Source organism: Gobius niger (genome assembly GCF_951799975.1).
Source record: "Gobius niger genome assembly, chromosome: 21".
NCBI classification, from domain to species: Eukaryota; Metazoa; Chordata; class Actinopteri; order Gobiiformes; family Gobiidae; genus Gobius; species Gobius niger.
In genome coordinates this window covers 12,715,230-12,728,120 of record NC_136872.1, presented here as the reverse complement: position 1 = coordinate 12,728,120, position 12,891 = coordinate 12,715,230, and the positions used below count along the sequence as shown (strand labels likewise).

The 12,891-nt window shown below is 41.5% G+C and overlaps 2 protein-coding genes across 3 annotated transcripts in view; both read left to right on the top strand.

The window, feature by feature from the left end:
• The window catches only part of LOC306980995 (phospholipid-transporting ATPase ABCA1), a gene marked incomplete at its 3' end in the record, with an annotated part of 176,433 nt that extends 170,977 nt beyond the window's left edge, over window positions 1-5,456 (top strand). Inside the window, exons 48-49 of the mRNA XM_079580541.1 lie at window positions 1,421-1,664; window positions 5,340-5,456. Coding sequence (XP_079436667.1) covers window positions 1,421-1,664; window positions 5,340-5,456 — 361 coding nt within the window. The remainder of the gene's footprint in view (window positions 1-1,420; window positions 1,665-5,339) is intronic.
• caap1 (caspase activity and apoptosis inhibitor 1) overlaps window positions 1-12,891 on the top strand; it is a 228,911-nt gene that overhangs the window by 174,854 nt on the left and 41,166 nt on the right. The gene's annotated exons all lie outside the window — the stretch shown is intronic.

The window sequence follows — 12,891 nt, the reverse complement described above, 5'->3', positions numbered from 1 at the left end:
TAATGTTCTACCACCAAAACATGGTGAACTTATTAAAACTTATTTACAGATGTTCAAAATTGATGGAAACAGCATGGAATCTAGACATTAAAAACTATTTTATCATGTTTCAATGTTGTTCCCTAATCAAAACATGTCACCTCCAGTTTATCTCAAGCTCTTCTCACTTCGTAACCAGGAAGCTCTTTCTTTACCTATCAATCTGTTGCACAGTTTTGCAGAGCAAAAAGAGATAAAAGTTCCCGCCGAAAGCCTTGCAGCCCCCTCTGATACTAGCACAAAAAAGCTTGGAGACACTCCATACCTGTTTGTATTTTCACAGTATTTCCACATTTGTTGTTGCCTTGTCCTGAATTGCCCGAGACGTGTTGCTTTTTTGAAATTCATAGTAATATTCAGAATAGTTAATGTAGAAAGCAGTAATAAAAGGAATGGTGACTTTTTTTTAAAGCAGTACTAAGTAACTCATACCACTAAAGGCCATAAGCACCACTGCAGGTGTCGTAGCATGTTACGTTTTTTTACTCATTAATTTTCCGTGAGAGTGAATAGAGGCACCAGGGGAGATGAAAGACCCCCCAATCATCCATTAACACTTGTATTACTCCCAGAGGGACTACGAAAAGGATTTTTGAAGGTAAACAAGTTACTTAGTGCTGCGTTAAGTTCTCCTCCCAAAACAGAACTTAAAATTCTGCTAAATAACAAAATAAACAATAACTCTAATTAAAAGTACTGCAGTTGGTTCAGTCTCTCTGATCAGTATATGCTGTTTTTTTTGTTTCTGCCACTTTCCATTATTTGTGTTGTGGAGTTTGAGCGCATATTTTATCAGTTTAGTGGAGTCCTCAGTTTGTCTTTCGGTCTCAAACGCTGCCTGCTGCTGTTGGAAACGAGCGAGCACAGCGAGAGCAAACTCAACAGAAATCAAAACAGCAAAGCCGCAGCTGAGGGGGACCGAGCTGGGCTGATGACATCCAGCAGTCCATCCTGTCTCGCATTCTGAATTACACATAATCACAGCGTACGCCGTCAATATGTGGGAAAATAATATTAGTCTGTTCGGCAGCAGACCACACACTGTTCATCAGACCTACAAACAACTGTTGGATGCTGAGCTCACAATGCAGAGATGTTGTATGTTTTATTCTGTACAATTGAATAGAACTATTTATGACTGAAACTAGAGTCTGTTCATTGCCAAACTTGTATAGAAAACTTTTTAACTATGAAAAACGAAAGGTCGAGCTGCAGAGAAGGCATGTACGCAGGCATAACTGGCTATTTTGAGTCAGTTCTTTGACACTGAAAGAAGTAAGACCGCGAGCTACTATTTCTGTAATACCCTTCTCTACCTGTGTCTGCGTGTCGTGACCTTCACGTGTGCCGACTTTGACGACGCGCTCTCCTCTTGTTCCAGATTTGGCGACGGCTACACGTTGATAGTGCGTGTGGGCGGCTCCCCCCCGTCCGTGAAGCCCGTCGAAGACTTTGTTTCGCAGTCCTTCCCGGGCAGCCTCCTAAAGGAGAAACACCACAACACTCTGCAGTACCAGCTCCCGCGCTCCCCCGGGGCCCTGGCCAACATCTTCAGCCAGCTGACAGTGCACCAACACAGGCTGGCCATCGACGACTACTCCGTGTCCCAGACCACGCTGGACCAGGTGAGAGCCAGAGACCGATTTAGAGCTGAACTGTGTCGCAGGGAGCCTCATTATCTCCAAACTGGACTGATTTAAGTCTGCAAATTACATGAATGCAAATGTGGTGTTTCCCAAAGCACTTGTTAAGGTTGTTAGGTGGTTATGTTCACAAGAAGAACACTTTTTTTTTTTTATCATGTGCTATATGCTTTAAGTAAAATGTAGCTTATTAAAAAAACACAATGCCCTTTAAAGGCACACCATGCAACATTTTTGCTAGATAAATAGAACAAAATACAAGAATTTATTGCATTACAGATATGTTTATCACTGCAAAATACCTACAAATACCAAACAAACATGTGCATCCAACTCGTCTCCATGGAGATATTGACTAAAGGCAGCCCAATATAGGTTTAAATAGGTTAGGTTCTCCTCCAAATCCATACTTTGTTTATCCTCTGCAAAAATGGCATTCTCTGCGTTGAGCTGGGCATTAGGAGCATGTGTTGCATTCCTGGCAACAGTATAATCCAAAATGTTGCGCAGTGTGCCTTTTAGATGAAGCATTTGTTTTGATATGTTCACGTAGGTCGGCTTATCCACAGTCCTGAAGCGTGGAAGGGCTGCAAAACCATCGGATTTCAATCTGTGCACTGTGCTGATTGATGAAAGATTACCTGTGGGAAATCAATGTTAGATTTGTAATGGCAAAAGCTTCACAATGTTTAAGACTTGAAATGGTCATCTCAGCGGTTTCAAATGTCTCATTCTGGAATTAAATGTTATTGCTTTAGATTTGTTAGTATGTTGTTAGCTAAAAGTGAAAGCCTGCAGAGATACAAAACTAGATCAGTGGTTATAAAGTGTCTCCTTCATACACAGAAATTATGAGAATTTTTTTTTTTTAAGTTTTAAAACCTAAAATATCAATGCTGAGGTGTCCAAAAGCAGGTTTATGAGCCTGATGTGTGATATGTCCACTTTAATATAACTTGAAGATGTTTTTTTTAGATTAAAGGTTATCTAATTCGTATTCCAGACTAACCACTGTCCAGCCCAGTGCTGTAGATATTCAGCCCTGATCTCCGCCCGCATCAGTCTAGACTGAGATTGGTCCCTGCCTTATTGGTGCTCGGCCCAGACCCTGGTCGGTGAGATAAACCTGCTTACCACAGAGCTGCTGCTGTTTCTCCAACGACCCCAGGGACCTGATGTAATCATGTTCTTTCACATGAGAGCAGGTGCTGCCGGCTGCCCCTTAGCTCAGCGTTAGCTCAGCAAGACCAGCGACAGGGCGGGGCTGACCTGAGACCATCGTAAGAGTCATGACGTCAGAGTGTTTTTGAGAACAGAACATACAAACGACTGATGATGACTGAATATCATTTCACTTCGTCGTCTCCACTCCAGCTTCTGAGATTGGTCGCTGCTATTAAATTCAAAACGTGCCATTACTTTTTGCTGAAAATAAATAAATAAAACATTGGATATCGATTTTACACGCTGCAAATTAAAGAAGCTCGAGGGCAGACAATGCGCGCGCCAAAACTCTTCCAACAAACGCAACACAGTCTGAAATTCAAGCCAGCGAAGTAACACAGCCGAGAGATTCTAATTAAAACTAGTTGTATTTTTTTTAGGTCAGCTGTAATGGCACGGACTATCACTAATCCTCTAAATTGCACCCCGATTGTACAGTGCTAGCTCTGTGTGTGCGCAAATCCTTCTAATGGCGCTTCACCCGACACTATCTCCGCACCGCGCTCCCAAAAGCGAGCCGTCCCGCTCAGAATCCCCTGCTTTCTGAATATGATGAGGAAAACAACCTCGCGGATCAGTGAGCATCGGTCCAATACTTGCCCGAGTTACACCAGAGGGAACACGGCGCATAACATTCTGTACCTCCTGGTGCATAAAGTCCATTCTCTAAGCCAGGAAAAAGCAGTTGTTTCTTTTCGTTTTTGACGTTATTTGTCCACCTTTCCGGCGCACCTCGTTCTCCCCGCATTGATACCCGGCACAGTGGTTTTTGGAAGCAGCCTGCCTCCTCCGCGATAACCCCAGCGACCCAGTGGCCTGTGTCAATGATTGTTTTTTTTTTCCCTCAACAAGTTTCGGATCAGGAGCCTTGGCTGTTACAACTCGGCGAACTTCAACAATCGCTCCCACTCAAATGTTTCCCCATTTCTAATTGCACACACGCAACATTTGCATAGTAGTAGCTGCTGGAGTTTATAGTCGCTGGCATCCAAGCTCCGGCCTCTTGGTAACTTTTAGTTAAAGGACAGGACACGTTGCCCCGTCTGTGCTAGTGGTCAATGTTTACCAGATCCAGGCAGTAAATAAATCATTTGCGGTGCGGGGCTGGACAGCGTATTAAAATCCAGAGGGCGCCGTGAGAAACCCGTGAAGACTGGAGCGTCACCTTTCGGCCAGTGATTTATAGAGAAGAGGCTTGACCTATAGTACAACAGCAGACCTGCTCCACAATTACTATTGATCCACAGCAGGCCAGAGCTGATGGTCCAGACGAGCTCAGGGCGGGGGCAAAAACAAAGGGGGAGAAAACACAGTGGTACAGGTAGAGATGACAATTACAAGTTTAAATTTGGACAAAGTTTGTTTTGCCCCCCCCTAGAAAATAACCCTGCCCCATGTCGACATAACTATAAAGTGGGATTGATACTTGGAAAAGCTTTTGGGTTGTGTATGTGCCCAGCCTGGATGAATGGTGGAGGGAGAATGTTTTGTTCCAGGATGTTACTTTTAAGGATGTTTAACGGGGCACATTTTCTCCAGTTTGTCTAAAGGCTGCTTGAAAAAAAGTGTCAAAATAGAGCAGAGATTGAGATTAAAACGAGTATGAAAATGCTACAATAGAGCGAAAAGGCTTGATGAAAATGTGAGCAAAATTGGTGATAAAAAAAACACAGCAAAAGAGAAACAGAAAAGTGACAGAAAAACTGATGAAAAAGTGATGGGGAAAAAAAACGTAAAAGTGACAAAGTGATGGAAAAGTGACAAAAAAAGTGATGGGAAAAATTATGAAAAAGTGACAACAAAGTGACAAAAAAATTATGAAAAAGTGACAAAAAACGGATGAAAAAATGACAAAAAAGTGATGACACAGCGATGAAAAAGTGATGGAAAAGTGACAAAAAATGTGAAAAAGTGACAACAAAGGGGTGAAAAAGTGATGGAAAAGCGACAAAAAAATTACCAAAAAGTGACCAAAAAAAGTGATGTAAAAGTGACAAAAAAATTATGAAAAAAACAAAAAATCCATTAAAGAGCAACAAAAAAGTGACAAAGAGCAATGAAAAACTGATAGAAAAATGACAAAAAAGTAATGAAAAAGTGACAACTAAGTGATGAAAAAAGTGACAAAAAAGTGATGTAAAAGTAAAGTAACAAAAAAGTGATGTAAAAGTGACAAAAAAATTATGAAAAAGAGACAAAAAGCAATGAAAATGTCGCCAAAATGTGATGAAAACACTTTAAAAAACATAGAAATAAGTATTACAATACAGCAACACAGGAAAAATTATCCATTCAAATGAGTTTTGTAGATTTGGGTAAAGCTGAACTGGAGAACAAGCACTTGGTTAAATGGTGTGTTAAGAGGTTAATGAAAACTAAGCGACTCTCTCATTCATGTGTCATTCTAAAACACAACTCTGTTTGCTTGTGCAGGTCTTTGTGAACTTCGCCAAGGACCAGCATGAAGACGCCGCTTATAACAATGTGGTGGACACTTCAGATGAACTGCCCTTGGAACCTATGGAGGGTAAACATGTGGAGAGGGTCTAGCGCTCAGAAGAAAAACAGCTTCCACCCCCTCCCCATCTCCTCTGCACTCGATTCAGCATTTTAGTTTACAAAGTTCATTTCAAGCTGACCCCAAAGTACGACTCCCAGCAATTTAACCTTGTTTACATCTGACATGAAGCAAACAAATTACTGTGAGTTCTGTGGGTAGCTCAGGCCAGCTATTTTGTCTACTTTCTTTTACAAATGTAATCTCAAAATAGTTTTAGATTTTATATGTTTCAAATGACGATGGATTTTTTTAACTGACCAAGAATATTTTTTTATAAATGTCGATGGTATATATAGTCCTTGTAACCAAAATGATGATAAAAAAACACTCTATTGAAAATGACACTTGTTATGATGTGCAATATCTCATATACTGTATACTGTACTGAAAATATCGATATGTTTATATTTGCATCCTTTTTAAGATACCTGCATACTTCACAATGCTTTTGCTGAATTATAGTATTTGCATAATAATGGCCAAAATGGAATCTATGCTGCTAATGTAAATACATTTAAATATCTAAGTCATATACCTGATTATATTTTTAACAACACATTATATAAAACAATTTAATAAATGCCTAACGTTTTATTTGTGTGTTGATATTCAATCTTTTGGTCGATGTCACGTCGCTTAACTTTTGTCTTTCAACTTTAAAAATCCTCAACGCGGCATCGAAGCCACGGGACGCCACAAAGCAGACAGACACAGTGGGTTATTAAGTGAAGCGTCTGGGTCTTTGGGGAATAAGACATTTTTGTTGCTACATCCTGAGAAATGTCAAACGGGAGGTAAGATTACACATTTCTGGGGCAGTGCATTTAGTTGCACAACTTTTACGTTCATCATATTGTAAAAGAACTGTGTTTAAAATTAGTATTTCATAATGAATGTCCCTGTCTTATGGAAGCTTTTGGCTCAGCAAGTGGTTCTCCACTGGTCTGATTGACCCACTTTCGCCCCCCGATCATTTGAATGTGACCCACTTTAAAAAAAAAAAACTTGAAACAGTGATAGTAAGTTACCCAAATGAATGTGTTTAAGCCTATAGGGCACTCACTGAAATACTTTGTAGTAAGTGTTGTTGTGGGACAAAACACATGTTTAGTTCCGTTTTAACATTTTCAAAATGTTCCATTACCGTGCAGAAAATCAATGTGAGCGAAGTTACCATATTCGGTTCCTTTTCCTAAAGTGGTAAAAATGTTTTACTGTAAACAAAGTTAGCCCATTGTCCTTTAAGGGGTACACTAAAAATACAAAAGGTATGCATAATGCTGGTATTCAGGAGACGTTTTGTTTTGTGATGTTGGTGTTTTAATGATCTGTCATAGGCGAGAGTTTTTATTGGGTGGGGTCAGTCGCCTCCAATATTGTTTGCCTAAAAAATTGAGACTGTCCTCCAATAGAAAACGACACAAGTGGTCGTTTGTCTTATCCCTGAATTACGACCTTATAAGACGTCTATGAAAACAGCGCCCCCAAGCTCCCATTGAGGGTATGTGCATTACATTTAACCCAATTCAGAAACGGCTTTATTTTACGTAGTGTATCTGACCAACGATTTGACGACAATTTCAAAAGTCAAACGCAAAGAAATGAATCACTAACTTGCAAAATTAGCCCCAATTGCAATATATGTTCAGGCAAATAGCAGTCCCAGGTCTTCAGCCCTGCCACACCTGTGGAGGAACTGAACGTCCAGCTGTGCCAAAGGCTCTCCAAGCGCGCACTGCGCCAATGCGCATCACACTTCCCCAACCGCAGCAGCAGCCACAATTTACCGCTCTCATATTATATTATATGATATGGGTACGCTAGGTTATCGCCATTTTACTCACAACAACAGACACCAAAGCATTACTCACCATTGATGTCTTCGTGAGTCCTTCTTCTCCTCCATATGCGTCACTGCCAACTCCATATCTCTCCTGTCACTTCCATCTCTGTCCTCAAACGTCCTCGTGTTGTCAGACTCCGTGTCACCCGTACGTCCGGTTGTCCAGAGACCGCGGCGAGCCTCGGATGATCAAATATGGTGCCTGCCTTTTCCACTCTGTAGCACATATATCATCACACAGCACAATTATTCACCAATAAAATGTGTGAGTTTCATCAACTTTCCAGGGTTAGTTTTCAAGTTATGTAAAGAAATGTACTATGAATTTAGACAGACTTGGGTCTTTGTTAGACTTCAGAGAATTCAGAGTGAGGACTACATGCTGCCTTACTGATGTGCAGCAGTGTGGCCAAAAATATTCACTTGCCCTGTAAAGGGTTATACCTGATCTGTCCACTTTAAGTTTAGTTTGACGCATATCATTACCATATACCAGAGCTCAGAGCTACCACTGTTGTTCTCCATCAGTTCTTTGAAGGACATCTCAAAGTCAGCGCCTGGGCCGAAGCGTTATCCACTTGGTCAGCAGACATGTGACAGTCTTTAACATTGTTCAGAACTTTGGCGATAGCCGGCAGAGGTTAATTGGATGATTCGGCGTCCTTCCCCTCCCCCGTTCTGCCTCGATGGACTTCAAATAAACACCCAAATGCTGCCTCTGTAATGTAATTAATGCTGTATCCATCTGGTATTAAGGAAATGCCACTCAGCGGCAATGGCGCGTGACGCTGGTGTGGTGAATGGATGGCTGGGTAAATACATAGAGCCAACACTGTGAGAGGCGAAGAGGATGAGTTTAGCATGGTTGGCTAGCTCCGATAGGCCGCTGTCAAGTGCGAGAATTACAAGCGCTCTTCGTCAGAACGGCATTGTTGGAAAACTCGGTGGCTACGGTTGATTTGCAAGTTCAGGCTCCAGGGAAAGGTACTTCAACGTGAAATTACTCCAATTTAAGTTGTCACGAAGTATGACATCATTACGTACATCACAGGTTACAAGTAAAACAACTACAACTACAACTACACTACTGCTGCAGCTAAAGTTGCTATATTGAATACTAGTCCTTCTACTCCTGCTCTATGGCAAGCAGGACAAGTATCTCTATATGGACAGAGCTTTTACCCCTTGACTTGTATTTTGAGTCAACCGTAGATTCCCTTCCCCCAATTGCTCGCGGTCTTTTGCCGACGCCTTGTAAAAACACGGCATAAAGATGATATAATGAATGTGGGAGCGCAGAATGGCCTCTGGTTATTTTGGCTGGACTTGTAAAACAAACAGGAGTGGGGCGGCGGGCTACAGGGCGCATGTGGATGAACTGAAGCTTCGACAGACCGGGGGGCGAAGAAGCGTCAGCGCCTGGACTCACACGGAACATGTCAGTTTGAGCTCTCTGCCCGGGCCGAGAGAACCACCATAAACCCAGCACTTTGCACTCTGCGATGCCCACTTAGTGTCAGACCAATCAAAGCGCTGCGGTTTGTGAGAAGTTGTGTGGATTTCAATGTGCTGCAGTGAAGCAGTATATGGCGTAGATTGTTACATTTTCTGCAGTCCTCACAGGCAGATCGTCACTTAGATATGTTTATTTAATGGGCACTGGTGATTTCTTTCTTTTTTTTTAATGTTAGTCAACCGATTACTTCTTAAAGGAACAGGCCACCGTTTTTCCACACTAAGATATGTTCTTATCTGAGCTTAGACGAGTTGATGCATACCTGTGTGGTCTTTGTATGTGCCCTCAGTCATGCAAAACGACCAAAGATGTTGTTCACATTTGGCCTCTCCCAATGTATTCCTATAGCTCCAAACGGGGGTGAAGTTGGAAGCCACCACGCTCCTCCAGGGGCACACACAAAGACCAGACAGGTACGCATCAACTCGTCTAAGCTCAGGTAAGAACATATGGAAGGTGTAACGTATGGGAAAACGGTGGCCTGTTCCTTTAAATGACAGGATATGAAATCATGATTTACAGTGTTATTGTCAATATGATGCTCTACTCGACATTAGAAAAGTGTCACGGAAAAAAAAAGGTCACTGTGCAACTACTATCAGCTTGATAACGTACTGTTAATAATAGTAATGGCTTACACTTGTGCGGTATTGCGCTTTAAAGGGGGGGTATTATGCAAAATCGACTTTTTCAAGCTTTACATCATGTTATTATGTCATTCTCTAATTAAAAACATGTCTGAAGTGTTGCCTTGGCACATTCACGTATTTTTGAGTAATCTGTAAAAACTCTGATGGCGGCCATTTTAGGGATAGGTTTGCCTGAGTCCTCCTAGGAACGCCCCCACCTCCTGGAGACGCCTCCGAGCTTTCGTCACCAGCCGAGTAACCAACCACTGCTCCTCAGCAGAAAGGCCTCGTGCCATGTATCACCTCTGGCTGTTTTAAAATAAAAATAATAAGCTGTCAAGCTGTAGTATACTGTGTTACATGTGGTGTATTTGTAAAAAAAAAAAATCCTCAGCAGAACCCCCTCCCCACTGATGCCACAGACAGCGTGTGGAGGGGGCGTGTCTGAAAGGGTCAGAGGTTCTTAAAGAGACAGAGGCTTATTTCAAAACATTCACTACAGCTAATTAACTAATTTACTGCATTTACAGACCAACAGAAGGTTTGGTCATCATTGTAGTGTGATATAGACTGGTGCTATGTGATTGAAAAAAGCATAATACCCCCTCTTTAAAAGCCTGTACCACCAAGTCTCTCATCCAAAAACCAACCAGGCCCTTCTTGCTTTGCGTCCGAGATATATTGTTGTGATACAGTATATATCGTACATGCAACAGCCACACAAGCCACCTGTCCTTGCACACTTTGGACATCAAGCTGGACTGTGGACGGGGTAATCTCAGAGGGAGATACTGCACCAAGCACCAGTGTATTGTAATTTGGATTCTTTGTATGTTCTTTCCATGTGAACTGAACTGATCTGGACTGAACAGTTACTGCAGACCCTCAAGAGACTCAAAACATGTCATATATGTATCTGGAAGGTCATACATCACCTGCTCTGACCAGTTCATACTGTTTTTGTGTCCATAGGAAAGTCACGTCTTGCTTGTGTAATTGTGATGAGCAGCCAGTCAACCCCAGGACAGCTGTGGCTGCAGAAGTAACTTTCACCAAGTGTGTGGCTTTACACAAAGAAAATCCTTATTCCCTCAGCTATTTTTACGATTCATACGGTTCTATTTCTGTTAGATTGAGTGCAGTTTTTACTTTCAGCTTCATAGACCAGTCCCTGTTTTGATAGAGACTGTGGGACTCCATAACACAGACCGCAGCACTGTGAGTAAGCTTTTCTTTTTCCTATTAGCTCGAGTGTCTAACTCTTTATAAGAACGAGTCATTTTGTCTGCCAGATGCCTCGCACTATAAATTCATTTTCTTGTCAAACTATCACACGGCTTTTCTTACTGCAGCTTTGAATTCTATTATATTTATTCTGCTTTTTACGAAAATCTACACTCCTGGTGCGCCTGCGGTTCAACCAATTGTTTTCTCAATTTTATTTTATATATAGGGCATTTTCTCTGTACTCTGGAGTGCCACATTAGATTAAGGCATGGTTTAGATTCTTCATATAGCAAAGTCCAATAGCCCTGTCAAGTGTGGAATGGAAAATCAAAACTTAAAATATTCACTGCATTTCTTTTTCTTAAAAAGGGTAGATGTGTTGAAATCTAAATGGCAATGTATGTAAGATGTATTTTGTGGATATTGTTCCTCTTGTCAAATGGTTCTTAAGAAATGGTTCAATTACAACATATTTTTCATAAAGGGACAGAACAGAAGCCTTACTAGAAGTTTCCATTTCCAGTCTCATAGTTTCCCAGACCCCTTTGTGTCGAATTCTAAATTTACCATAGTCAATGATGGAAAGCTTGCCATCTGAAGCTGACCTACTTGCAGCCCTGTGACCAATGGTCAGTGCTTATGTTAAACCTTTACTAACTGTAACTAGTCTTTCAAACAAATTAACTGAAATGGGAGTGTTTAATGCATCTGTAGTCCTTTCTCTGTAGTCATATTTGATGATATTATTTTTCTCAAATAATAAATATATGACCTGACCCTGTGACCAGACAAAGCTCTGGGCCCAGGTTAGGAACCACTGTAGTACGCTATAGTCAAGTGCAATGTTGCACTTTCCCTCTTCTTTCTCCTCTCTGTGTGTTGTCACTGTGACTTGCAGAAAGGAGTGAGCCCATTGTCTGGAAGGCCAGCATCCACGACATGTTAATGCCTTTAAGGAGCTGCAGACCCCCGCACTGTTTAGGGTGGCCTGTGTTACAGGCCTTACTGCAGGACTTTACTCAGGCATGGGGCCGCTCCAATTGTAGTTTTCAGTCACTGCACGGCTGGTGCTGTCACCAGCAGGTAAAAAACTTTTAACATTATAGGTTATACAACTTAGTGGTTAGCAATGCACTTCAAAATTATATACCACATATTTTACTTTTACAGCTTGTACTTTCTGCTTTCATATTAAACTTGTATGTTTGTAATATTAATTCATTAATTTATCATGGTTATTAAATATTATTTATTATTTATGGTTTATTTGGTAGGGACAGTGCAAGTTAATGAACAAGCCACACCGGATTGTAGCCTTAGGCCAATTTCCATCTGTCGTCCCCCATGCGCACTCTCAAACACACTCATACATCCTGGCCTATTGTACATGTTTTTAGTGGTAGGGGAAACCGGAGTACCCAGAGGAAACCTACGCAGACACGGGGAGAACATGCAAACTCCACACAGAAAGGCCCCGTCCTTGGTGGGAATCGAACCCGGACCTTCTAGCTGTGAAGCACAAGCACTAATGTAATGTTTTACATTATATTAATTGTAGCAATTATTTTAAGGCTTAATTTAGTACATTAATTAGCTACAATATTTATCACACAAGTGAACTACTTTTCTTTCATTTATTACTTGAAGGAAACATAATAATAACTTTTCTCTCTCAGTCCGACTGTCATTCTAATCAGAACCAAAATAAATCTCCACTGGAGAACACGTATTTAACCGTAGCTCATGACAATGATACAAAACAAAACAAAGGCGGATCTTTCAGTCATTAGTTCTTGTTGAGCATGAAGCATAAGCACGGGTTACACAGGAGTGGTCTATAGAGACCCGTCGCTGGGTGGATGGACACGTGGGGGCTGCGCACAGTGCCTAATGGCTCAGAAATTAAAATAGCGACGACGAATGGAACTCTTTTTCGCACGGAAAACAGGGATATAGCTTCCAAATGGTGATGACATGTCACGAGATAAACCCGATCCAACGTAATCATTGACGGAGAATGTAAGTGTATATATCACGCTTCCATAGACCACAAATGGTTGGTGGGAAAAGGTTAACTGGAACTGCACATGCGATTGCGCTTCATAAGATTAAAGTTCATATGTGCTGGATCAGGCTAGAGCCAATCGCTGTTTCTAAAGCAGGAGTCTCCCATCTGTCTTCCCTCTGAGCTACTTGTACAACACTTGAAT